Raw genomic sequence first — 27,811 nt, 5'->3', positions numbered from 1 at the left:
TGTAGTTAGGTTTATTGATCAAAACCAACATTTGTACAAAGTACTGGGAAACAACAGTATGCATCGGTACAATTGCTGCCTTACACCAACACAGACCCAGGCTCGATCCTGAGTACTGGTGCTGTTTGTACACAGTTTGTACGTTCTCCCTGTGACTGTTTTCCCTGGGTATTTTGGTTTCCTCCCATACTCCAGATGTATAGGTTTGTAGGTTAATTTGGCTTTCGTAAAATTTGTAAATTGTCCTTAGTGTACAGCTGACTGGTGGTGTACAGGGATCGCTGGTTGGCGCGGACTCGGTGGGCCGAAGGGCCTGTTTCCGCACTGTATCGCTAAACTAATAAACTAAACTAAACCAGTTACTACAGAAATGTATTGCACATTTCATTGTCTTTAAGAACAAATCTGACATAATGGAAGGTTAATAATGTGCTGGCATCCATTGATGTAAAAATTTAAACTATACAGTCTTCACCGCAACCTGTGATATACATTTAGTTCCAACACACCCTGCTTTGATGCAAGTTTTTTGTCATTCCTGAGTTGCTTTCGTTCTTACATTGAAAGATTGTTTTAAAGGAGAATGAAATCCTGACTGAACAGGAGGAACTGCTGGCCATGGAGCAGTTTTTGCGAAGACAGATTGCAACCGAGAAAGAGGAGATTGACCGGCTCAGAGCAGAGATTGCAGAAATTCAAAGGTAAGGACAGTGCCTAAGTTTGCACTTTACTCTAGAGGTACAACACATAAACAGGCCCTTCAGCCCAATGATTCTGTGCCGACCAGTGACTCCTGTTAACTAACACTATCCTACACATAAACATAGAAAATAGATGCAGGAGGGGGCCATTTGGCCCTTCGAGCCAGCACCGCCATTCATTAACATCTTGGCTGATCATCCACAATCAGTAACCCGTGCCTGCCTTCTCCCCATATCCCTTGATTCCGCTAGCTCCTAGAGCTCTATCTAACTCTCTTTTAAATTCATCCAGTGAATTGGCCTCTACTGCCTCATGTGGCAGAGAATTCCACAAATTCACAACTCTCTTGGAGAAAACGTTTTTTCTCGTCTCAGTTTTAAATGGCCTCCCTTTTATTCTTAGACTGTGGGCCCTGGTTCTGGACTCCCCCAACATTGGGAACATTTTTCCTACATCTAGCTTGTCCAGTCCTTTTATAATTTTATATGTTTCTATAAGATCCCCCCTCATCCTTCTAAATTCCAGTGAATACAAACCCAGTCTTTCCAATCTTTCCTCATATGCCAGTCCCGCAATCCCGGAGATTAACCTCATGAACCTACCCTGCACTGCCTCAATAGCAAGGATGTCCTTCCTCAAATTAGGACACTGGGGACAATTTACAAACCTGTACACCTTTGTAGTGTGTGAGGAAACTGGAGCACCCAGAGAAAAACCTATGGGGAGAACGTACAAACTCCGTACTGACTGTACCCGTAGTCATGATCGAACCCAGGTCTCTGGCTGTAAGTCAGCAGGCCTACTGCTCTCCCACCTTGCCACCCTGTTAGTACATAGGGTCTTTGCTTAAACCTTTGTACATATGAGCAATAGAATTTGGAGCAAGAATAGTCCTTCATGCCTCTGAGCTCTGCTCCATCATTAAACAGGATTAAGGAGAATAAGACTAACCACAGCTCCATGATCTAATTAACCTGCAGTAACCTTTCATCAAGAAACAAGGAATTGCAGATAGTGGTTAATAAAAAAAATGATACCAAGTGCTGGAGTAACTCAGCATCTCTGGAGAACATGGATAGGTGATGTTTCAGGTCAGGACATTTCCTCAGACCGATTGTAATGGAGGAAAGAAGGCTGGAAGAACGAAGTGACAGGACAAAGCCTGGCAGTTGATTTGGTGGATACTGATGAGGTGGGTTTGATAGGCAGATGGTTGGACAAAGGCCAGAGATCAAAAGACAGAAGATGTAAGCCAAAAGCGTTGAACAGTTACAAATTCGGATGCGAGAGGGTGTGTGTGAAGGAGGGGGGGGCAGGAGAAAAATAGGTGTGAATCCAGTTGGGGAAATGGGGGGGGGTGGGGGGATTGAGAATGGGGGGAGAGGGGAAGGATTACCTATGGAGGAGGCCCAGGACAGAAAGGTCAGTATGGCAACGTCAAGGGGAGTTAAATTGGTTAGCAACTGGGAGATCCGGCAGGCCTTGGCAAACCGAGCTGAAGTGTTCGGTGAAACAGCCGCCTAGTCTCTACACTTGGGCTCGTCTAGTCTACAGGAGGCCACATCAAGAACACCAGATGCAGTAGATGAGGTTAAACGATTTGCACGTAAACCTCTGTCTCACCTGGAAGGACTGATGGGGTCCCTGGATGGAGATGAGGGAGGAGGTATAGGGAGAGGTGTTGAATCTCCTCCAGTTGCAGAGTAAAGTACATGGGGCGAGGGTGGGGAGGGATTTTCGGAGGGAGCGGTCTGTGTGCAGAGTTGAATTGGGTGAGGATGGGAAGATGTTACTACTGGTGGGATCATATTGGAGATGATGGAAATGTCAGGATGATGTGTTGGATCTAGAGGCTGGTGAGGTGAATTATGAGGCTCGGGGGTTATTTGTTCCATCTGGGGAGAGGAAGGGTGAGAGCAGAACTACGGGGGCACAGAGGAACTGTGGGTATGGGATCCATCTTTGACAGCAAAGGGGCAAACAAGTTTACTAAAGAACAAGGACATCTAAGATGTCCAAGAATGGAAAGCTTCACCCTGGGAGCAGATATGGCGGAGACGGAGAAATTGAGAGTAGAGAATAGCATCTTTGCAAGAGGCAGGAGGAAGTTTAGTTCAGATAACTATGGGAGTCAGTTGGTTTGTAGTAGTAGATGTCAGTGGATAGTCTATTTATAGCCTGTGATGGAGACAGAGAAAGGGGGAAAGGGGAGAGAGGCATCAGAGAGATGGTCCAAGTGAAGTGAATTCAAGTCAAGTCAAATTTATTTGTCACATACACATACACGATGTGCAGTGAAATGAAAGTGGCAATGCCTGCGGGTTGTGCACAAAAAGAATTACAGTTACAGCATATAAATAAAGTTAATAAGTTACTATTAGTGTCGACAAAAATTTAGTCTCTGGGGTTATAAAAGTTGACAGTCCTGATGGCCTGTGGGAAGAAGCTCCGTCTCATCCTCTCCGTTTTCACAGCGTGACAGCGGACGCGTTTGCCTGATCGTAGCATCTGGAACAGTCCGTTACTGGGGTGGCAGGGGTCCCTCATGATCTTACTTGCTCTGGATCTGCACCTCCTGATGTATAGGTCCTGCAGGGGGATGAGTGTAGTTCCCATGGTGCGGGCATGGTAGAAGTGTTGAGGGCAGGGTAGAAGTTAGTGGTAAAGTTAATGAAAACAACAAGTTCTGCACGGATGCAGGTGGCAACAGCCATGCAGTTGTCGATGTAGCAACGAAAAACTTGGGGGATAATGCCAGTGTACTTTGGAACAAGGAACGTTCGATGCAACCAACAAAAAGCAGGCATAGCTGGGGCCCATGCACGTGCCCGTGGCTACATATTTTTTCCCTATCACCACCTTCATTTGCTTACCTGGGTGCTCTGGTTTTCTCCCACATCCCCAAGACTTGCTGTTTGGTAGGTTAATTGATCACTATAACTTTCTCCACCTATGTGACTGGTAGGAGTATCAGGGGCATTGACATGCAGGTGAGATGAGGTTTCCTAATGTTTTTGTGCTGTTGATTTCATAGTCGTCAGCAGCAACATGGCCGTAGTGAAACGGAGGAATACTCTTCCGAAAGTGAAAGCGAAAGTGAGGATGAGGAAGAGTTGCAGCTCATCCTGGAGGACCTTCAGCGACAGAATGAAGAGTTAGAGGTAATTTATCTCATTAGGTTAATAATTGCTCTGGCAGGGGCCACTAAAGCAACCCACACAATTTAGAGTAATCGAGTAATTCGGTTTTGTAAGGGGCACTTTGGCCCAACTCGTCCAAGCCAACCGAAGTGCTCCATTTTAGCTCGTTCACTAAACTTTTCCTGTCCATGTATCTGTACAAATGTTTTTAAAATGCTATAGTTGTACTTGCCTCAATTACGTCCTCTGGCAGTTTATTCCATGTAGCCACCACCCTACCCTCTGTGTGGAAAAAGCTACCCCTCGGGTTTCCATTAAATCTTTCCCCTTTCACCTTAAATGTATGCCCTCTAGTTCTTGGTTCTTCTATCCTGGGAAAAAGAATTTATGCTTTCACTATATCTGCTCCCCTCATTATTTTATACACTTCTATAAAATCACCCTTCAGCATCTTGTGCTCCAAGAAATAAAGTCCTAGCCTAACTAACCTCTCCCTATAGCTCTGGCCCAGGAATCCTGGCAACATCCTCCTAAATCTTCTCTTAACTTGTACCACCTTAATTGCAATTTAAGTAACGAATATTAGTAAGTTCTTTGTGTCGGATCACTTTCATGTGCTTTGTATATCACAATTAGCATTCCCGAAATCTGAAACTCTGCCTAATAGCTTTCCACTTCAGCATTCAGTAAGAATGACATTAACTGATGTGACTTATTCCTAACAATGTTTCAGGATGTTCTTTGTTTAGACTAATTCGCCACAAAAGACTGATCTTAAATCAGCTGCTGAAAAAGGTATAAGTATGAAAGTACACAATGAATTTATAGACTTCAGTCAACACCTCTCATCTATAACCTAGCAAATATAACCCAGTTTTCAGTGACAGCTACTCTTTCCAAAGTCTGGAACAGACTTTAGACTTGGAGATACAGCGCGGAAACAAGCCTTTTGGCTCACCTTGTCCCCACAGTCCAGCACTAACCCCAAACACTAACCTACACACACCAGGGACAATCTTTTTACAACTTACCGAAGCCAATTAACCTACAAACCTTTGGAGTGTGGGGCGAAATATGAGCGCCCAGAGAAAACCCACGAGGTCACAGGGAGATCGTACAAACTCCGTACAGACAGCACCCATAGTCAGGATCGAACCCGGGTCTCTGAAGCTGTAGGGCAGTAAATCTACCGTTGTGCCATTCTGACACCCCAAATATTATTTATTCATTTAGGCTTTTTAATGTGGAAAAGGGCCTTGTATTAATATATTTTTGAATTTCAGAAATGACTGCTATCTATTATAGAAGGTTTCCACTAGTGAGTCTAGGAGCAGAGGGCACAGCCTCAGAATAATAGGACATACCTTTAGAGTGGAGATGCAGAGGAATTTATTTTGCCAGAGGGTGGTGAATCTGGAATTCATTGCCACAGACAGCTGTGGCGACCAAGTCATTGGGTATTTTTAAAGCAGAGAATTGATAGGTTCTTGACTAATAAGGGCATCAAAGGTTACAGGAGAAGGCAGGAGAATGGGGTTGAGAGGGACAAATACACTGATGAGCCAAAACATTATGACCACCTGCCCAATATGCTGTTGGTCCTCCGTGTGCCGCCAAAACAGCGCCAACCCGTCGAGGCATGGACTTCACAAGACCCCTGAAGGTGTGCTGTGGAATCTGGCACCAAAACATTGGCAGCAGATCCTTCAAGTCCTGTAAGTTGCGAGGTGGAGCTGCTGTGGATTGGACTTGTCGATCCAGCACATCCCACAGATGCTCTGGTGTCACAAAATGCTGGAATAACTCAGCAGGTCAGGCAGCATCTCAGGAGAGAAGGAATGGGTGACGTTTCGGGTCGAGTCCCTTCTTGAACGTTACTCATTCCTTCTCTCCTGAGATGCTGCCTGACCTGCTGAGTTATTCCAGCATTTTGTGATACCTCCGATTTGTGCCAGCATCTGCAGTTATTTTCCTATCCCACAGATGCTCAATTGGATTGAGATCTGGAGAATTTGGAGGCCAGGACAACACTGTGAACATTTCATTATGTTCCTCAAACCATTCCCGAATAATGTGTGCAGTGTGGCAGGGCGCATTATCCTGCTGAAAGAGGCCACTGCCATCAGGGAATACCATTGCATGAAGGGGTGTACCTGGTCTGCAACGATGTTTAGGTAGGTGACACGTGTCAAATTGTTCTCCACATGAATGGCTCGACCCAGGGTTTCCCAGCAGAACATTGCCCAGAGCATCATACTCCCTCCACCGGCTTATCGTCTTCCCAGTGCATCCTGGTGCCATCACTTCCCCTGGTAAACGGCACACACATACACGGCCATCCATGTGATCTAACGGAAAACGGGACATCGGACCAGGTGACCTTCCACTGCTCCAAGGTCCAGTTCCGACGCTCGCGTGCCCAATGTAGGCGCTTTTGATGGTGGACAGGGGTAATCATGGGCACTCTGACCGGTCTGCGACTACGCAGCCCCATACGCAGCAGGGTGCGATGCACTGTGTATTGTGACACATTCCTCCTGTGAACACCATTAAAAATTTCTGTGACTTGTGGCAGTTGACCTTCTGTCGGTTCAGACCGGATGGCATAGCCTTCGTTGCCCTCGCGCATCGATGAGCCTTGGGTGCCCAACACCCTCCCGCCGGTTTGTGGTTTGTCCCTCCTCGGACCACTGTCAGTAGGTACTCACCACTGCTGACCGGGAGCACCCCACAAGCCTTGCCGTTTCAGAGATGCTCTGACCCAGTCGTCTGGCCATAACAATTTGGCCCTTGTCAAAGTCGCTCAGGTCTTTACTCCTGCCCGTTTCTCCTGCAACCAACACATCAACTTCAAGAACTGACTGTTCACTTGCTGCCTAATATATCCCACCACTTGACGGGTGCCATTGTAACAAGATAATCAATGTTATTCACTTCACCTGTCAGTGGTCATAATGTTTTGGCTCATAGGTGTAGATAAACCATGATTGCATGGTGGAGCAGACCGAATGGGCCGAATGGCCTAATTCTGTTCCATGCCTTATGGTCTTATAGTGGGTGAAGTGGTTTAAAGTTGACTGTCTTCTTACGCAAGGTGAAGAACAACCACCTGAACCAAGCGATCCATGACGAGCGAGAGGCCATCATTGAGTTGAAAGTGCAGCTTCGACTGTTACAGATGCAGAGACTGAAGCAGGAGCAGCACACTCAGGAGGATGGAGAGGAGCGGGGAGATAATGCCACTAGTGCTCTGCAGCACAGGGACGCTGTGAGCGATGCCAGAATTGCACACGAGCAGCCCAAGTCTGTGAAGGAAACCTTGAAATCCTCTCCAAGCAAAGACCATAAGGAGACGTCAATCTGAAGAGTTCCAGGCAATTTGTTGCATTGCAGCTGCACTTAACAAAACTCTGACCAGAAAGCTGTACAAGAGGTGAACTGTGACAATTGTTATAATCTTTTTCTACAGTTCATTTTTGGTAAATAAATTACAATGTCCCAAGTATAAAGTCAAAAGCCATGAGGTGAAATGGTGTTGGTAAGCACATGAGACAAATCTTCTGAGTTTTAAAAAATGGGGTTTTGTTTTGTTTGAAAAGGACTGTGAAAAGTCTCTGGGCCACTTTTGTTTTGTAATTATGCATGTGGAAAGTACTTTATTTTAAATTGAATTTTCCCTATTAAATAAAAATCTATATTTCTAGCTGAGGATCAATCAGTGGCAGGAATGTTCAGAGTAGAGGCCTTCAAACCATTAAAACGGATGAATGATGAACTGAATTGTCACGATGAGCAAAGCTGATAAATGTTATGTGGTTGTCAGTAACTTCTTTTTTGTTGGCTTTACTTTTATAAACTCAGTATTTTGTCATTAATTGAATTGATGGGATATATGCAGAATTCACAGTAATACCAACCTGAAATTAGATTGTGCCCTGGACTTCTGATAACTCCTGCTTTTGTACAGTTGTTTGCACTGATCCATAATTTAAAATAAAAATAATAAAATGCTCATGCGGTGGGAGATGCATGTGTTGAACATTCCAGAGCAAGCTGAGGCTTTTGTGAAGCATATTTCAGCTTGAGAGGGCGGACATTTTCATGAACGCAATCTCAGCTCATTCGTTCAAGTGCCATTATCTTACTAATTATTGCCACTAATGACAAAGAGTGCCTGGTGCAAATGTCAAGGTAATTTGAATTTTCATCCTCACTTGATTAGCCAGTCTATCTGCTGTTAGAATATTAGGTATCTGCTTTCAATTTTTTTTTGTGTAATTCATTCACAAAAATAAAAAGCCTTTTAAACTTCATTTGTTTTCCATACGATATGGGTCTAAAGTTGCAATTCCCCAAGGGTGTGAGAGTTTAGAATAATGTCACAGCCTGTTAACAATGTCGCTTTCCTGTGGATCTGCCCCATTAACTTTGCAAAGTGATCGCTCTTTAATAATTTCATCAACGGGTGTTGCTGATGTTTAAGGGTAGCTCTCTAGATGTCTATGAAGAAAGCGATGGGCCATCTTGCCCTGCTACCAACACATGTGGTGATAATAGTCCCATAAATGCTGGTAGGTGGAGGTTTAAGGATTTTAGTTTAGTTTAGAGATACAACACGGAAACAGGCCCTTCGGCCCACTGAGTCCGCGCCAACCAGGAACAATTTACAATTTAAAAAAAACTGAAGCCAATTAACCTACAAACCAGTACTTGCATCTTTGGGGTGTGGGAGGAAACTGGTACACCCAGGAAAAACCCACTGTCACATGGAGAACGTACAAATTCTGTACAGACAGCAGCAGCTCTACTGCTGTGCTACCGTGCCAGTGATTATGAAGGGATTTCAATGTGCAAGTGCCCAGGTTGGAGAAGCAACTTCATGCACTTGCTATTACCTTGTTCGTAACGCCGTCCTTTCTGGAGAGTAAAGCAAGGATTTGGGAAGTGAAGTTTACTCTTATTAACAGTGCATGTTGATTTTTGCCCAACTGTATCTGTGATTGGATTACGGACCCTTAAAGATCATTCACTGTTTTAACCCAATGTATTATATGTAGCTTGCCTAACAACACTAACTCAGAATAACATATTTAACTTTGAACTCGCATCCTACAGGTTCGTGCTGGTCCAAGCAGTTGAGATGCTGAGATGTTAATCTGTCTGTAACCTTTCAAAAGTTAGGTATAGAAAGTGTAGTGGATTTGGAAGAACTGGGGTAGAAGGTTTCAGCTGAAGGACTCCAGTACCAAATGCCAGACCAGACTTTAATTTCTTATGGTTGTACTAGGCCTAGCAATGTTGACTGCTCAGTGAACTTCATGTCACAAAGCCCCTGTAAGGAGTAACACCATCTCTTGAAAAGGAGTGGCGCAGTTCAATGGAAAAATCAGGAATATTTGTCATGTCTTTTATTGCACTTACACACAAATATTTATCTTTAATAACATGTCTAGTGCATCCATTTAGTAATGCATTCAAGGTCCTAGATGTTCCAATCTTAATGCCAATGGTAAATGATTGACATGAATGGATACTTGATATTACTATTGGGAAACGTCCAACCAAACTACCCCAGCCGTAGCTGAAAGTATGCAACATAGTATCCAGAAACCAATACTGTTGGAGATATATTGTTAGAAAAATGAAAGATCACACTGGAGTGTGCAGAATTGATATGGGGCTTGGGTTTGTTTTACCCGAGAAAATTTCTTACAAATCAGACACAAGGATTTTCTTGTTAGGCTGCCTAAAACCAAGAGCAACAAGATGTGTGGGGAAAAGCAGCCAAGTGTAATGGGTCTTTAGAATTTTCTAGTCAATAGGACTGTGGAGATGGCTCATTGACATTTTGACAGATTTCCACAGCACCAACGAGTAGAAATTTCACAACAGAGTGAGATTTCTTTTAAGATAAAGAAATCTGGGGTTCATACAGGAACACGGCACAGATAAAAGATCAGCCATGATATTGAATGATGGAGCTGGTATTGTATTTGTGTGGAAAATAGGAAATAATCTATCATTTCTTGGACATTTATGTTAAAAGAAATCGTAATATGGAAGGAAATCCTTTAATTAGGTAAATGCTGGAGCCTTTTTCTATCTTGGATGGAAAGGATGCTCTTCCAGCATTACACAATTACACACATTGATGATACTGCAGTATAATAAAAGCTGATGATTAAAAACTTAAATCATAAACACAGAAATAGAGTGACTTATGAAATACTGCCACCTTGTGCAGTAACCAATTCATCCATTTCAGGGCAGCCCAAAGCTCTCCAGCTCAATGAAGTACTTTTAAAGTGGAAAATCCTTACAGCTACAAAATGCAATGTGATAATGACAAGAGGTCTGTCTCTCTTATTGGTACTCATTGGAGATAATGTTTGTTGAGGACATTTTAAAATAATGCCATTTTTTCCATCAGCCAAAGGCCGTTAGCTTTGCTCTAACTTGTCCAAATGACAGCACCTCATTTAGTCTGCACTGGGAGTATTAACAAAGTGTGTTCAAACCTCTTAAATTGGACTTGACCACACTAATTCAGTGCTACCAAATGAAGTTACAGCTGACACAAGTGGGGCTAGGTTAGTCAAGCGTGGTTTAATCAGAAAGGATGTTTTGAGATGAATGTGTTTTCAGAAGACAGCTTTCTGTGGTCAGGAGGTAACATGGGTTGCTAATTGCTTAAAAGGCAAAGGAAAGCAGCAATAGAATGCTGTTATTTGATAAGGATGCAAAACCTCAAACGTGGACCAAAGCTCGCAAGTCCACCAGACAGCAGAGATTCTTCCTCGTCGATATGCTTCCAAGACATATTTCAGCTGTCCTTATGACATAGTAGGCCATTTAACCCATCAAGCAAATGCTGCCCACATAGCGATCCCATTCCCCAATTTATATCCCTATCATCTATTCTCCGACAATCTATCTACATCAGCAAACTACACAAACCAATTTGGCAATCCACATCTTTGGGATGTGGGAAACTGATGCACCTTGGACAACCCATACAATCACAAGGAGAACTTGCAAACTCCACACAGAAAGTCAGGCTTGAACCCAGGTCCCTCAAGCTGCAAGTAGCAGCATTACCTGTACTGCCCCTATGCCATCCATTGACTTACCTCCAACAGGCATCTCAAAACAGTGGAAATACCACTGGTACCATCTCCACAAAACATTAAACTAACAATGTTCTTTCCCAGGCCAACATCTTGGTCTTAAATGCACCATGAACAATCCTAGATAGACCATGTTGGTGACAAAATGGAAGGGATTCTCAAAATACTGTTATGAGCTTCAATTATGAGGTGGGCAGTTCCCTGTGGAAATGGCACTTTCAGGTCCACACACGGAGCATACAGAAGCCCAGTGCAAGCAGCCAACGACATGCTCCAACTCAAAAAGTCATCCACACATTCCATCTGAAGGGTCCTGACCAGAAATGTCACCCATCCATTTTCTCCAGAGATGCTGCCTGACCTGCTGAGTTACTCCAGCGCGTTGTCTTTTTGTGTATTAACCAGCATCTGCAGTGCCTTGTTTCTGCAGCTAAAGTGGCAAGATCTGCAGGTTCTACACTAACCTCTTCTATAATCCCAGAACTGGCGTGCCAATAAGTCCCTCTCAATCCCATGACTGTTCAGTAGCACACAACACTATTCTCTAGAGATCTTAACTTCTTGCGTTTGAAGAATTACATAGATAATGGTCTGGCACAGCACCGATTTAGAAGGTGGAGGGAATTACTCAGATGAGAGGAAGAATTTCCAAGTGTGTTAGGAGAAAATGGGCAAAGCAATTCATAAACCAACCACTCCAGAAGATGACAAAAATCTTCCTGAAATACTGGAAAGTTAATAACCCAGTACAAATGAGAAAATAAAATACATTTGTATTAATTTGACAACTATTGGAGAAGTTAATGAACCTGAAAACATTTCAAACCTAAAGCCCTGATCTACATTCCTATGTACGTACAATAAGCGGCTCGAGAAATACTGTTACACGAGTTACAAATTTTCCAAAACTTAAGATTCAACAGATTTAAAAAAACTAATTCTCATGTATCTTTCAATAATCTTGCTGACCAGTCCAAATGCCTTGACGGTTTCCTTCCACATCACTCTGCTTGGAAGTAATTTTGGTCCGATTATAGCTCTTGGGCTACCATACTACATCAGTTTATATATTTAATTTATGGGTGACTTCAGTGCAATTTGTTGCCTGGATTGGAGGGTATTAGCCGTAAGGAGAGGTTGGACAAATTTTGATTCTTTTCTCTGGAGCATCGGAAACTGAAGGGAGATTTGAGAGAAGTATATTAAATCATGAGAGGCACCGACAGTGTAGAACCTTTCTTCCCCAGGAGGAGATGTCAAAGACGAGATGGCATAGCTTCTGGGAGAGGGGTAACATTCAAAGATGCGAGGGCAAGAATATATTTTTTATACACACTGGTGGGTGGGTGCCTGGATGTGCTGCAAAGGGTGGTGGTGGAGGCAGATACAATAGTGACATTTAAGAGGCTTTTTGAATGCAGGGAATGGAGGGATATAGATTATAGAGGAGATTAATAGGCATGTTTAGCACAGATATCGTGGGCTGAAGAGCCTGTTCTGTACTGTTCTCTAACTTTCACAGAAACTGGGTTGAATAAAAGTCAAATTACAAGTTGAGTATTAATTTCACGTTCAGGTATTCCAGTCTGAACTACAATAACTGACCAATCAGCATTCAATTTTATTAGCGAGGTGAGGAGATAAGGGACTGAAATCTGACTGCTTTCGGGTAACAGAACTCCAGGAAATCAAAATCCAATAGCATGGCAGTAACCTTTGAACAGGAAGAAATGTGGTTGCATATTTTTATTTGGACAAGTACAGAACAACTTGTATCACAACTGCTTTTTATAACATGATCAACAACAGGCACTCAGAGTGCTCACAAGATATGTACATACAAAAAGGTGCAGCATTCAGCCGATCATGATAAAAAGTTAAAATACCTGAATTTTCAGACTTAAAGCTTGTGTGCTAATCCAATTCAAACATACTCTGCAGGACATGACCAGCATGAAAAAGACAATTCTGCATGACACACACAGAAATGTGCTGTACTTTAAAATGATTAACTACTTTGTAGTGTTAATGCTGAGCCCAAGCCTTTGCGAGTTCCAACTGCACACGTTCAAACTTGCAGAAATCTTCTCACACTTTGGAGCATGTGACATTATGATTACTTGCCAACGGCAACACCTCATTTCCCGAAAAAAAGTCCAAGGTCCACACTTGGAACTGATCAACCTTTGATTTCTCCTTGGTGATGCAAGTAATGATGGTCATAAGGAAGGGGTGGATGCAAGAGGTCAATTCTGCTTAATAACATTAATTGTGCAGAGCATCAGCTTGACATTCTCTAACCTGCTGTACATGAAAGCCAATTTGCCTGGAATGAGATCCTTTTACCCAAGGTAGCTACACGAGGCCTCAAACTGAAGTGCGGCAAGACCCATCGAGCCACTAGTGTTCAACTCATGCTGCATCCACATGAGATTAGGCAGACTGACAGACACAGTGGGCAATTTATGTGTGAGAGGTTGAATTTCATTCAAACAATAAGGGAGACCCGTTGGTAATCCACAATGTTGTCTTTATACATTCAACCCCCACTAACAGAAATACAACACCAGTGCCGGAATTGGAGGTGGGACATTGATGACTTACAGCTGCGGGATGATCTGGAACACAGCAATACCAAATTACTTACCACATTTACACTTTCAGGCCACAGCAGCAAGGCTAGAGGTGGGTGTGGGGGAGGAATAAACACCAATTCTTCAGATAGACAATAGGGAAGCCACCACATGAGAGCTCACGAGGTGGCCACTGTACAAAGAGCTATTCAAGATGACAATATCTACTTCATAATTAGCCAATCTCACCTCAGAAACTTGTTTAATGAATGGTCTGAGTTGCTGGGATTGATGAGAATCTGTCATTCCATCTACAGTTTGCAGCCAATGTGACCTTTCGATGGATGTTAAAATTAGAACTAGGCCTGAAGGTTTAAAAAGACGTGCAAGGATGGAAGACAAGTTCAATGCATGCTTGTTACTGGAAGCCACCCAGGATATTCACTGCAGGCTGGCAGTGACCAGAGGCCAAAGAACCAAGTCAATTGAGACAGACCTCAGGAGGCTGCCACTAAGGCACAATCACCATCAGCTTGAAACAAGATGGCTGAGTCAGAACTAAGAACAGAATCTACATATAGTGGAAAGTTAGGAAATCAAAGCTGCCTCACTTGGACAAAAGCCGTCCAGTGGCAGTGACTCGAACTTGCTGGTCTCTTTCCCTCCTGTCTACCAAGCTGGTGAATCATCCTGTCCATATCTTGAGCGAAGCGGAGTAAAGAGATGCCAGGTGTCATGTGAAGTCTGTATGTAAATTTCAATAAACCCAATTCCTGAAGTTCACACCAAACTAAACAAAGGAAAAAAGTTCTTCAGCATCTAAAGTTAAATCACATGCATCTCAGCCAGAGGTATGAAATTGAGGTCAATTTGGCAGGGTGCACATGGCAACTTGGTACCTCTGGGCTGGGGCCAGGAATCTAAAAAGTACGTTGCAGGTACGCATACATTTTCTCGTCTTATTTCTTTCCATATTACTTCTGTTAAGTCTTGTGCAACAGTCAAAGTAGGTAGAACAAAACCCACCGGAAATTATAAACAAGTTGGTTAAAGAGTCAATGCAAAACAGTGGCAGCCATATTTTCATACCCACTAGATTGAAATTTGCTATACTATGAATGGGGTAACGGTAAGAACCCAAAACAACCCTAATGTCCGTGTTCAAATTAAATGAGGTATAATTGATCCAGTATGAAAGAAAAGCCTCTAACCGGTACAGATGAAGAAAAACTGTTCTGAATCAGCATTAAGATAAATACGCATTAACTTTACTGGTTCATATTCTTTGTAAATGCAGTTAATTGTTGCTTATAGAGTAAAATTGTCAGTAACATTCTTATAACATTTTCTGGAAGGAATGGTAAGACTCAACATGGGTAATCCCTCATTTAAGGAGTCTCCAGGTGTTCCAGATTTCTAGTTTGATGCAGGAGTTTAAGGCTTCGGTGGTATGATCCTCTGAGAACTTTTTAGTGGTCAAAATGCATAAAATGGAAGTAACGCACCCACGACGAGCAAGGGTCTAACTGAATCTCAGTGTTATTCAAGGGCTAGGACAGGCCACCGTGTTTGTAAAATCCCATAGTTCGATCTATAGAACAGATATCTTGCTGTATTCTGGAGCACTCCATCAGCACATTCCAATAGAAGCATTTGTTTAAAGCACTCGTTAGGGACTACCAGTCTGTAGTCTGACAGCATGGAGAACATGCGCCGGTTTTAATACGTGGAGGAAGCTGTGCTCACAGCATCGTCACCAAGCTTCGTGCTATTGGGGTGTACGCTGGCAAAGTATCGGACATCCCGGTCTTGATCCGCCTGCAATGCCATTGCAATCTGCTCTATGGCTTCCTGCTGAGAACTGCCAGAATTCAGAAAGTATTCTGTAATATAAAAGAGTAATAGATAAAACCAGTGGTTTGGTAAAACGAGAGCTAGCTTCTTCATCCTCAGTATGGAAGCAGTATGGAAACGGGCCCCTCGGCCCAACTCGTCCATGCCAACCAAGTTGTTTAACTGAGCCAGTCCCACTTGTCTGTGCCTTGCCCACATCCCTACAAACCTTTCTTATTGTTGCACCTACCTAGTGTCATTTCCAAAGACTGAAGGAGTCATAAACAAAAATCTTCACCCTTATGCCACACAATGCATGGTCCATTAGAACAAATATTTTTTTTTAGCAAGAGTTATCAACTAAAATGTGAGAACACCAAATGCTCACATGGACATTTATGTTACCTGTCCCTCACAGATCAACTGTGCATCAATACAACATCCTATTAAGGTGTTCTTCTTTCTCTACATTAACCTTGTTGCTCCAAACTTAGTGTCTGTGGAGGTTGATATTATTTGTGGGTGTAAAAGGAAATAGGTTCAACGTTTATGGAAGGCAAAAGATGTTTAAGGGCGATTGCATTAGGAGGCGGCAACTTTGATGACAAAAAACAAAAATACAAAACAAAAATCTAATCTGATCAGCCTTGAATATTTTCTGGTTTCAAATGGAAGATAGACAAATAGCTGGAGTAACTCAGCGGGTCAGGCAGCATCTCTGGAGAAAAGGAATAGGTGACATTTCAGGTCGATACCCTTCTTCAGACCTCTTCACTGCTTCAGTCTGAAGAAGTGTCTCGACCCGAAACGTCACCTTTCCTTTTCCGCCAGAGATGCTTCCTGACCCGCTGAGTTACTCCAGCATTTTATGTCTATCTTCGGTGTAAACCAGTATCTACAGTTCCTTCCCACAATTCCAGTTTCAAATGTTGACCGTTTTTGCCATTAATTAGGACGATAGCACGGTTTTAAAATTTTAATTGCAAACACATATTTTTTTTTAAAAAGTATAAATACAGTGATACTGATACCGCAGATGAAGAAGTGGACCATACCTTTTTCCATTAGAGTTTGCCTCAAAGTTTTTGCTAACAGTACTCTGACGTTTGCCACAGGATCAGATGCCAGCTGTAGCAAATGTGGCATCAAATGCTCAGCAAATTGTTCTATTGGGATATAATCATCTTCAATCACTGCCTGCAAATGAAAATATTACACTGAGAAAAATCAATCCTGAACATCTGATGTTATTGTGTATGAAGCAAGACTGACATGAACAGTAAAAGCTCTTCAGTTCCAAAAGAAATGGCATTAAGTCATCATTATCCTTTATACCACATTAAATCAGTAGATAAGAGCTCCAACACACTGGGGCACGGTGCGAATTACAGAAATGTATTATTTGTTCATAAGTTGGTGATGTCATTGGCAATGATGCCATTTACCCTTCATTCCCAAAATGCCTCCTCTGTTCAGGGGTATTAAAACTCAACCACATTGCTCTTGACTCACATTTCAGCCAGATCAAGCAAACACAGCAAAATCTATTTCATTCATCATAGGGGTGTACCCTTATGGAACCTAAGCATATTTTAAGAACCTTTACATATTCAGCACATTTTTGTGAACAACCAAGTTCCCACAATAACTGGATTGCAGATTGTTGATGAGCAATGATGGGCCAAATGGCCACCAAACTGCAAGATGCCACATGTACCGACACAAAGTTTTCATGGATTGCCAGTAATTCTGCCCAGAATGTAGGCTTCATTGCATGCTCTATGTAAACTACTCTTACAGTTGAGAGCAAAACTGTAAAAGGATGCCACTCGTAGGCAGAGTCTTTTACTATATATAAGTTTATTCATAACACTGCACATACATTATGCCCTAGCTGTCCGTGGTCATCACTGGCACTAGAGAGCGAGCTGGAGGTGGGGAAGTTACAATTATACCAAAGACAATGGGGAGTGGTTAGTAGTGGTGAGGTCACTATGTTAAAGGAACATGCACTGATCTACATCCTTCCTCTTGGAAACAAAGTGACCACGGCTCATGCGCTAGGCTCAAACTACAAGCAGACTACTCGTACACACCGTACCGGACAGGCGGCCTGACCACTCTCCCAGAGCGGGTGCGCAACCCACCATCCCCGCCGGTCGAAGGAGCAGCATGAACGGGTGCGGGTACAGAGGCCGGGGAACCAGGGGAAGGAGGAGGACTGGGAAGCGATGCACGCACAGGCGAGGGAGGGGTAGGTAGCCGGGGCGACTGCGGATGTACCGGAGCAGGAGGCACATCAGGCACCTTGTAGTGGACGGGAGGCGAATACGGGATCGCGGGGGGCGGTGCAGGTTCGTTTACCAGCATCAGGTGCTGGCGGGTACGACGGTACACGGTGCCCTCGTAGTTGACCAGGTACGACCGTGGAGAGTCAGCATTGCCGACGACCACGGCCAGCCGGTGGTGGCCGGAGGACGACTCCATCCGGACAACCTGACCAGCGAACAAAGGTGGAAGGGGACGGGACGATTTGTCAAAGGAGCGCTTCCGAATGAGCTGCTTCTCAGTGATGCGCTCCCTGACAGCGGCAGGGCTCCGAGCCGTGGGTTTCAGGGATTGCTGGGAGACGGGGATGGGGGGTCTAGTGGTGCGGGACAGGAGGCGCTGCGCAGGGGAACCGAGCGCGGGGTCCCGGGAGATGTTGCGGAGGTTGAGGAGGGCAAGGTACAAGTCCGAACTGTCAAGCCGGCAACGTTCCATCAGCTCCTTAGCGCTGCGGACAGCGCGCTCTGCAAGTCCATTGCTTTGCGGGTACTCGGGGCTGCTGGTGATGTGGCGGAAGTTCCAGCGATTTGCAAAAACAGCAAACTCCGCGCTGGTAAACTGGCTGCCGTTGTCGGACTGGAGAGATGCCGGGGAACCAAAGGTCGAGAAGTGGCGGTGAAGCTTCCCGATGACGGCAGCAGACGTGAGGGACGGCAGCAGGTCCACCTCGAACCAGCTTGAGTAGGAGTCCACCAGGACCAGGTAGTGTTTGCCACGCCACTCGAAAATATCGGCGGCAACAGCCGTCCACGGCAACTCGGGAGCCGGCTGCTGCAGGAGAGGCTGACGCTGCTGATGAGGTAATAGGCTGTTGCAGGCAGCGCAGGCGGAGACCCTGTCCCGGATCTCCTTGACCATGCCAGGCCAGTAAAACTGTGCTTGGGCCTGGGATAACGTGGCCTCCACCCCTGGGTGTCCGTTGTGGGCGGTGTGGAAGTAGTGATCGCGCAGCGCAGCCGGCACCACAACCTTGTGGCCCTTCACCACCACACCCGCGTGCAGCACCAGTTCATCCCGAACCAGGAAGTAGGGCACGGCACCAGCCGGCAGGGAAGACCGTCGTTCAGGCCAGCCACGGCGGATGACGCCCGCAAGCTGTTGGAGGTCCGGATCCGCGGCAGTGTGTGTGACCAGGGACTGCAGCTGCCAAGATGGAACAATGTTGACGTTCAACACCATCAGGTCCGCCGATTCGTACGGATGGCGGGAAATGGAAGGTAGTGGGGCGCGGGACAGAGTGTCTGCCACGAACATCTCCTTGCCTTTGCGGTACACGATTTCGAATTGAAAACGCTGCAGCTGCAGCATCATTCGCTGCAGGCGGGACGATGCTGCGTGGATGGGCTTGTTTAAAATCGAGACCAGCGGCTGGTGGTCAGTTTCGATGGTGAAAGTTTTTCCCAGAACGTAGTCTCTGAACTTGGAGCAAGCGAACACCACGGCAAGGAGCTCCTTCTCAATCTGCGCGTAGCGCTGTTCAGCAGGGGTCATTGTTCGAGAGGCATAGGAGACGGGCAGCTGTCGGTCGTCGTAGAGCTGCAGGCAGGCAGCACCCAGGCCGAACCGAGATGCATCGCAGGTGAGGACAATTGGCCTGTTTAAGTCGAAAAACCGCAAAGTCGGGGTCCGCGCGAGTCTGGACCTCAGGGCTACGAAGGCCGATTGGTGGTGAGGGAGCCAGACCCAGGCATTGTCCTTCTTGGTCAGCTCTCTCAGGGGGGCACTTAGTTCGCTGAGGTCGGGTATGAACTTACCCAGGTAGTTGACCATGCCCAGGAAGCGCTGCAGGCCGGGCACGTCAGTGGGAGCGGGCATTTCGGTGATCGCCGCCGTCTTCTCGGGGTCTGGCTTCAGGCCCCCCGCCGTGAAAACGTGGCCTACGTAGGTGACTTCCGCAACGCGGAACCGACACTTCCTTCGATTAAGCTTGAGGTTTATCTCACGAGCCTTGTCCAGGACTTGGCGGAGGTGTCGGTCATGCTCAGCAATGTCCCTCCCATACACCAGGATGTCATCCACGATGATGGCGCACGGCAACCCAGCAAACAGCTGCTCCATCGTACGCTGAAAAACCTCGCTTGCCGAGTTGATACCAAAAGGCATGCGGAGGAAACGGAACCTGCCGAACGGTGTGCTGAAGGTGGTCAGGAAGGAGGAACGTGCGTCCAGCGGGATCTGCCAAAAGGAGCTCTTGGCATCCAGGACCGAGAAAACTGTGGCTGGACCGACCTGTGCCGCGACGTCCTCCACCGTCCGCATGGGGTAGTGCGGGCGTTTAATAGCCAGGTTCAGGTCCTTGGGGTTGATACAGATCCTGATCTCGCTCGCGTCCTTCTTGGCAGCGACCACCATGGTGGAGACCCACTGGGTGGGGGCACTCACCTCCTTGAGGATGCCCAAGTCCACCATGCCACGTAGTGTGGACTCCACGCGGCCCTTCATGGCAAAAGACACACGGTGGGCCGGTCTGACCACTGGGTCGACCCCCGGGTCCACAACGATCTTGTAGGCACAGGGCAGCTTCCCCAGGACGTCATCAAATCGGTCAGGGTACTCGACCAGGGGGTCCATGGGGGCCTGCACCAGGTGGATGTCGCGGTGAAATGAGACCAAACCAAAGTCCTGGCATGCACGGGCGCCCAGCAGGGTGACGTTTTCAGATGCTAGCAGGAGGAACGTGAGGGGCCGAGAGGTATCCAGAACAGTACAGACAACCGTTGCCTTTCCCACGGCAATCAGAACGCCTCCCCCATAGGCATGGAGGCGGGAGTTGTCAGGAGTAACCCTCTCCCCCGAATTTATCTGCTCGAAGAGGCCCACAGACATAACATTGGCAAACGCCCCAGTGTCGACCTTGGCAGGGAAGGAGTGTCCATTGACTGTAACTTGCACGGATGGATCCGTTATCAATGCAGGTGCTCCCAAGAGCGAAAACACCAGAGAGTCTCCATGGGAGGAAGTCGTATCTGAGCCATCGAGGACCTCATGTTGGTACCGGGAACCGGTTGCGTTATCGCTTGCAAGGTTGTTTAGACTCCCTCTAGGAGCAGGGACAGGTCTCCCACGAGAACGACAGGCTGCAGAAAAATGGTTCTGCTTCCCACATGAATTACAAGTTTTGCCCTGCGCTGGGCAAATGTTATACCTGTGTGACGAGAAGTTGCAGTTTGGGCATCTGCGAGGGGTGGCCATAGTGGGCGCGGAGGGGGCGACCCTGGGCTGTGGGTCATTCAATCGCCGGCGGCTGGTGAAATTTATGTCCTGGGGGGCCTGCCGGGATACTGAGCCAACAGCAGAGGCCATTCGTGCGGCATGTATGGCGTCCGTAAGCGACAGGTCAGGCTTCATTAGGAGCTCATCCCGCAGCCTGGAGTTTAGGAGACCGTTGACCAGGACGTCCCTGATCATCTCGTCGGGTGTAATCGTTTGAAGGCGGCACCGCCGAGCCATATGTCTTAAAGATGCAATAAAGGCGTCAACGTGCTCCCCTGGAGTCTGACGCCGCGAGAAAAATTTAAAACGTTCGATGATATTGTTGGTGGGTATGTCGCACAGGGCAGTGAACTTAGCAATGAGACATACCGGGTCGTAGCGGTCCTCTGGAGGGACGAATTGGAACGACGCATAGCGTTCCATTGCCTCCGGACCAGCCAGGTTGAGGAGCAGGTGGGCTTTTATCGCAGCAGTCGCATCAGGATGGGCAATGGCTATATAGTGTTCGTAGTCCCGCTGGAAGACAGTCCAGCGGTGCACGATGTCCTCATCGAAAACGAGCGTGTCCGGACGACGACACGAGGAAGACATGGCAAAGTGGAAGGAGGGGACACAATTGGGAGAAACAAATAATAAAATAAAAAACCGATAAACAGGAGGCGCAAGTCTACCGATCTGACACCATGTAAAAGGATGCCACTCGTAGGCAGAGTCTTTTACTATATATAAGTTTATTCATAACACTGCACATACATTATGCCCTAGCTGTCCGTGGTCATCACTGGCACTAGAGAGCGAGCTGGAGGTGGGGAAGTTACAATTATACCAAAGACAATGGGGAGTGGTTAGTAGTGGTGAGGTCACTATGTTAAAGGAACATGCACTGATCTACATGGAGTTCGTTCATGACAAACTGGACTATTTTACCTGGCAGACAAAGACAAAGGCTTGACGACCCGACCACTTCATACTGTGGCAAAACTTATCAACAAGTTCATTGATCAAGTCCACTGCTAAAGCAGGAGTTGAAGCTGCATAAAATTTTCTGATCATCTCGCTCACCTGTAAAAGAGAGGTTTTATCAATAACCAGTTAGTCAGTCAGTTTTCATGCCAGAAAAAAACATAATTTCTGAAGTCTAAAGTTTTTAAGGTTGTGAATTTACAGGAACACCTGGCAAGGAATCAATGGCACCAATGAGAAAAATGATACTTAAACGAGCATCGTGGAGTTTAATGCTTGTTAAGAACAGGCAGCCAGGATGCTAAAATTTGTAACTGTGCAACAGCGTGCAAGCAAAACCTGTTGATGAAATAAAACAAAGCTGGAAATACTCATGTGAAGACAGAAATATAAATCATGTTTTAGGTCCTTTCATTAGAATGCGAATCCATCATATTGCAGGCAAATTAGTTATTACTATTGTATCTCGCATCTTTCTTTTTTTGCTCCTCAAGATGTTATCAGTTTGCAAGCTACCTCACGGGTTAAATCACTGGTTGAAGAATGAAATATAATGTAGCAATGACGGAAGACAACAATATTGGTCTAATTGCACTGCTAATCATTGGATGCTTCAACATCATTCTAAAAGGAGCAGCATTCTGTTGCTATTCTGGTTTCTTTATTTTAAAGTCTTTAGAAAGGACCTTTAGAAAGGAGATGATGACAAATTTATTTAGTCAAAGGGTGGAGAATGTGTGGAATTAATTGCCACTGAAGGTTGTGGAGGTTAAGTGAATGGATGTTTTTAAGAGAGATTGACAGGTGTCATGGGGTTTAGATTTAGATTATTTTTTAGATTTAGAGATACAGCGCAGAAACAGGCCTTTTCGGCCCACCAAGTCCGCGCTGCCCAGTGATCCCCGCACATTAACACTATCCTACACCCACTAGGGACAATTTTTACATTTGCCCAGCCAATTAACCTACATACCTGTATGTCTTTGGAGTGTGGGAGGAAACCGAAGATCTCGGAGAAAACCCACGCAGGTCACGGGGAGAACGTACAAACTCCATACAGACAGCACCCTAGTTAGGATCGAACCTGAGTCTCCGGCACTGCATTCGCTGTAAGGCAGCAACTCTGCCGCTGCGCCACCGTGTCGCCCTTTATCACTATTGTAAGTAAAGGTTGTGAGGAGAAGGCAGGAGAATGGAGTTGAGAGGAAAAGATAGATCAACCATGAACGGTGGAGTGGACTTTCCAAATGGCCTAATTCTGCTATAATTTATGAAAGTCAGGTGAATGATAATAACCTGCCTGTAAATGACTGAAACCTTTACTTACAACAGTGATAAACCTTTGAAATTAATGGGTACAAATACTGTGAAACATCTTAACATTATGATTAAGTTAAAAGATGATTAGATGTCCCATTTAAAAATATATAGTTCCATGGCGACAAGGCATTCTACAACACTTAGAATGACCAAAATAAAAACACACAATGTTGGAAACTTTCAAGCCAGACACACTCTGTGGATGAAGAAAAAGTTAACATTAAGAAACAAAGTGCTGGAGTAACTCAGTAGATCAGCCAGCATCTCTGCAGAACAGAGATGCTGCCTGACCCACTGAATTACTCCAGCAATGCCTTTTTTAATAAACCAGCATCTGAGGTTCCTTTTCATGTTCAGTATATATGTCATCTTTCATCTAGAGTCCCGATGAAAAGCTCACATCATTCTGACAAAATATCGTTGTCCCGAAACGTTTCTCTTCCCGCACATCCTGCCAGATCATGCATTTTTCTGTTTTACTTCAGATTTTCTGCATCTGCAGTTTCTGCCTTTTACTTATTCTCCAACGCTGCAGATACTGCACAAGTTATTTCCACAACTACATTTTTTATTTCAGATTGATAGCATCCATAATGTTGTCTTGTCACAGTACTCCAATAACAGGTACTCCAATTTGACTAGTTGGTTCAGATCCAATCTTGATTTAATACCTCAACAAATCCTGTTCAATGTGAAACATTTTGCTCAGAGACTTAAATCAAACTAGTGTCTTTGAGGATGGAAATATAATTACATTGTGCATTGCTAAAGAAATTGCAAGTGTTTCACCATCAGCAGTTGTTCAACTTACCAGTCTGTAGGCAATCCATCGGACTGAAGATACCTTATCCCCACAGAGGCTGAGAGATAAGGGGCGCAGATAGTCATACACATCTTTGGGGTTGTACAGTTCCAGCAGCAAAATAAGTTGTCTGAAATTAAGTTAAGAAATTGTCAAAACCTACACCTGTAATGAAGAAACATAGCATGCAAACATCAAACACAGAATTTGTACGCAAATGAAGTTTGCAAATCAAAGGCGGTGTGTCTATGGATCAAGCTGCCAGAGGAGGCAGATACTGTAACAGCACTTTAAACACACTTGGCGACAGGTACATGGATAGGAAAGGCTTAGAAAGATCTGCAGGCAAATGGGTTTAGCTTAGATAGGGCATCTTGGCCCGCTTGGGGAATTGGGCTGAAAGGCCAGTTTCTGTGCTGCAGGCCTCTACGACTCAGTTTGTGGAGTGAGGGAGGAGGGAAAAGAGGAATAAGAGAACGTTATCAATGGAATAAGATGACAATATACGAGGAGAAAAATAAGACACAGCAAGGGGTTATATATATTTTTTAAAAGGGTGCAAGAAAATAAAAATGCATTGTTTTGTACCACATTTCCCCATTGGGAAAAAACACCGTCTCTGGAAAGATTCTCACATTGACCAGCAGGCTATGCACACATTAACTTGCCTTCTACCATAAGGTGCAGTTCCTCCATTCAAGATACATCTTTTAACCACAGTAAACATCTGTTAGAATTTTCAGTCGCTTAAACTTTGATTTTTCATTAATTTTCTATGATTAAATGCAACATTGCAGATTTTTAAAGTAATTTCTTCCAGAGTCATGTACTTTGCAATTAGGGGAGAAGGTGATTCAAGTCAAGTCAAGTCAAGTTTATTTGTCATATACACATACACGATGTGCAGTGAAATGAAAGTGGCAATGCCTGCGGATTGTCACAAAAAAGAATTACAGTTACAGCATATAAATAAAGTTAATAAGTTACTATAGTGTAGACAAAAATGTAGTCTCTGGAGTTATAAAAGTTGACAGTCCTGATGGCCTGTGGGAAGAAACTCCGTCTCATCCTCTCCGTTTTCACAGCGTGACAGCGGAGGCGTTTGCCTGACCGTAGCATCTGGAACAGTCCGTTACTGGGGTGGCAGGGGTCCCTCATAATCTTGCTTGCTCTGGATCTGCACCTCCTGATGTATCGGTCCTGCAGGGGGACCATGGTGCGTTCTGCCGAACGCACTACTCTCTGCAGGGCCATCCTGTCCTGGGCAGAGCTGTTCCCAAACCAGACTGTAATGTTGCCGGACAGGATGCTCTCTACAGCCCCAGAGTAGAAGCAATGAAGGATCCTCAGAGACACTGAATTTCCTCAGCTGTCTAAGGTGGTAAAGGCGCTGCTTTGCCTTACCCACCAGTGCGGCAATGTGCGTTGCCCACGTCAGATCCTCTGTGATGCGGACTCCCATGTATTTAAAACTGCTCACCCTATCCACAGTAGACCCATTTATCTCCAGTGGCGTGTACGTCCTTGGATGTTTAGCCCTTGTAAAGTCCACAATCAGCTCCTTCGTTTTAGTGACATTCAAGAGGAGGCTATTGTCCTGACACCAGAGTGCCAGATCAGCCACCTCCTCCCGGAAGGCCTTCTCATCATTGTTGGAGATCCGGCCCACCACCACAGTGTCATCAGCAAACTTGATGATGGACTTTGAGCTGAACCTGGCCCCACAGTCATGTGTGTACAGGGAGTACAGTAGGGGGCTAAGGACGCAACCCTGGGGGGATCCTATGTTCAGGGTGAGGGAGCTAGATGTGTGTTCCCCCATCTTGACCACTTGGGGCCTGGCGGTGAGATTCAGGGTCAGATGGATTACAGATGGTGTAAAAGGGAGGCTTTCAGTCTGGTGGGGCACTTGCCCATGTCTGGATTACAACTCTGCTCCAACTGTTCTAACATTGGAAACCAACTACTATCCACTATTAAATTCAGGAGAGCAATTTTAAAATAACAATTTCAGAAAGAAAACTTCTAAAATGCTAGATAGGCTCAAATCACCTGGATCAACTCAAGAAAAAGTAGAACGGATAAACCTTACTTCAGATATATTACAAGCAGATCCGTAGCACATCCTCAGGGACGCTCATCCACATCAAAAGATATTCCCTAGTTCATTTCACTGACCTTAAACTTTGAAGTCTATTATAACCCTCCTTGTTACTTACAAGAGCTTTTCATTATCTGCTGTCAGCTGTGTTTGTAATGCAAACACCTACATTTCCCCCCCAACAATCAAATAGTTCAACAACTAAACATCCATTTATACTGCATCGACTTTATTCCCTTCAATATCATTTCATTTATCAAACGGGTTTGCTTTTTTTTTAAAAAAGGGTCTCGACCCGAAACGTCACCCATTCATTCTCTCCAGGGATGCTGCCCGACCCACTGAGTTACTCCAGCATTTTGTGTCTACCTTCAATTTAAACCAGCATCTGCAGTTCTTTCCTACATCCCTGATTAACATATGTAGTTTAAATGTTATCATATATTATGGATTCCAAAAGTTAATGCTGAATTGGTGTGATGATATTCAGGAGTTTAACTAATTCCATTTAACATCACCGACATCCTGAAACCAACTAAGGTCCAAAACCAATCTCATCGGCCCCAGTACACACACAACCTGGCAATTAGAACATGTTTGAAACTGGATAGTGATAGTGAACAACTCATCACTTATATTCCAAAACCTAACTACCAGGCAATCTGAAGTGTTGGAAGTCTCCAAAGACTTGGATCAGTGGAGCTCCAATTACACTCAAAAGTTTAACACTATTCGAAATTGTTCGAATTTATCTATTCAAACATACACATATATTCAAAATAAGTGCACTCAGGCTAAGTGAAATATACATTTCTAGAGCTAAGTTACTGAATGTTCAAATATTTGTTCGTTGAAGCACATACTCAGAAAGATCAGCTCTGAAACGCCAATTCCTGCTGTTATCTGTTACCATAAATTCTTGGAGCTGAGAAAGGTACTCCCTTCTTTTTTCTGTTTGAAGCAACTGTGGAACAAAACAAAAATGATTTGAAGACAAACAATTTGAGAGGAATAATTTGTTAAGCATAATACACATTGAATAAAGCTACATTTCACTATTTCAGATATTAAAATATTCAAGTTTTCAAAATTAGTTCTTAAAAATGAGTTCAATATTAAAAGTTTACAAATTCATCTATGGCTTGAAGGGTACGAGATGGCATCCAAAACATGGCAACTCTTGTGTACTGACTCAATGTGGTCTACTATCTTACACTCTTGTACTTGGTATGATTGTGCCAAATGTATAGTAGGATTGTCACTGAATTGTATGCAAAAAAAAATAGTACTTAGGTACACATGACAAGTGTCAAGAGAGTTTTGTCATATGTCTCAGATGGAATAATGAGATTCTTAAGTACCATTGTAAAGTATCATTCTTTAAGTACCATTGAACTATCTACCAATTCAAAATAGTTATTAACTTAGTAGACTAACAATACTTAAATACTCAGTAAATTTTTATTGGCGAGTGGATTACTTTTCCCCCATAGTGTGTCAGAACTAATATGCAAGCAATTACAAGCTCAAGTGTAATAGTGGATTAAAGTCGAACTGATGTAGTCCGGGGTTTAGGTTAGGGGGGGAAGGCATGGAAATCACAGCAGTCTGATTTCCCCCCACACAGTTTATTTTCCTCCACACATTTTCCCATTCTCAATTTATGAAGGGTTTGGTTCATGGCTGAGATGCCATTCCCGTAATATTAG

At 44.7% G+C, this 27,811-nt stretch overlaps 2 protein-coding genes across 7 annotated transcripts in view; one reads left to right on the top strand and one right to left on the bottom strand.

Moving 5' to 3' along the window:
• The window catches only part of ralbp1 (ralA binding protein 1), a 31,746-nt gene extending 23,591 nt beyond the window's left edge, over window positions 1-8,155 (top strand). For 2 of the 3 annotated variants that reach the window (XM_078397479.1, XM_078397478.1), the window contains exons 8-10: window positions 580-701; window positions 3,737-3,863; window positions 6,937-8,155. In XM_078397479.1, coding sequence (XP_078253605.1) covers window positions 580-701; window positions 3,737-3,863; window positions 6,937-7,206 — 519 coding nt within the window. In that variant the 3' untranslated portion in view covers window positions 7,207-8,155. The remainder of the gene's footprint in view (window positions 1-579; window positions 702-3,736; window positions 3,864-6,936) is intronic. The other variant, XM_078397480.1, reaches the window with a different exon arrangement.
• A 4,555-nt stretch (window positions 8,156-12,710) lies between these two features.
• Window positions 12,711-27,811, bottom strand: part of ppp4r1 (protein phosphatase 4, regulatory subunit 1) — a 65,670-nt gene continuing 50,569 nt past the window's right edge. For all 4 annotated transcript variants that reach the window (XM_078397477.1, XM_078397474.1, XM_078397475.1 and 1 more), the window contains 5 exons: window positions 26,966-27,066; window positions 24,011-24,131; window positions 21,844-21,978; window positions 16,431-16,572; window positions 12,711-15,425 (listed from right to left, as the gene is read on the bottom strand). In XM_078397477.1, coding sequence (XP_078253603.1) covers window positions 15,262-15,425; window positions 16,431-16,572; window positions 21,844-21,978; window positions 24,011-24,131; window positions 26,966-27,066 — 663 coding nt within the window. In that variant the 3' untranslated portion in view covers window positions 12,711-15,261. The remainder of the gene's footprint in view (window positions 15,426-16,430; window positions 16,573-21,843; window positions 21,979-24,010; window positions 24,132-26,965; window positions 27,067-27,811) is intronic.

The sequence above is a fragment of the Rhinoraja longicauda genome, chromosome 4 (assembly GCF_053455715.1).
Source record: "Rhinoraja longicauda isolate Sanriku21f chromosome 4, sRhiLon1.1, whole genome shotgun sequence".
NCBI classification, from domain to species: domain Eukaryota; kingdom Metazoa; phylum Chordata; class Chondrichthyes; order Rajiformes; family Arhynchobatidae; genus Rhinoraja; species Rhinoraja longicauda.
The sequence above is the reverse complement of the archived record's forward strand: the minus strand, read 5'-3'. Positions and strand labels throughout refer to the sequence as shown.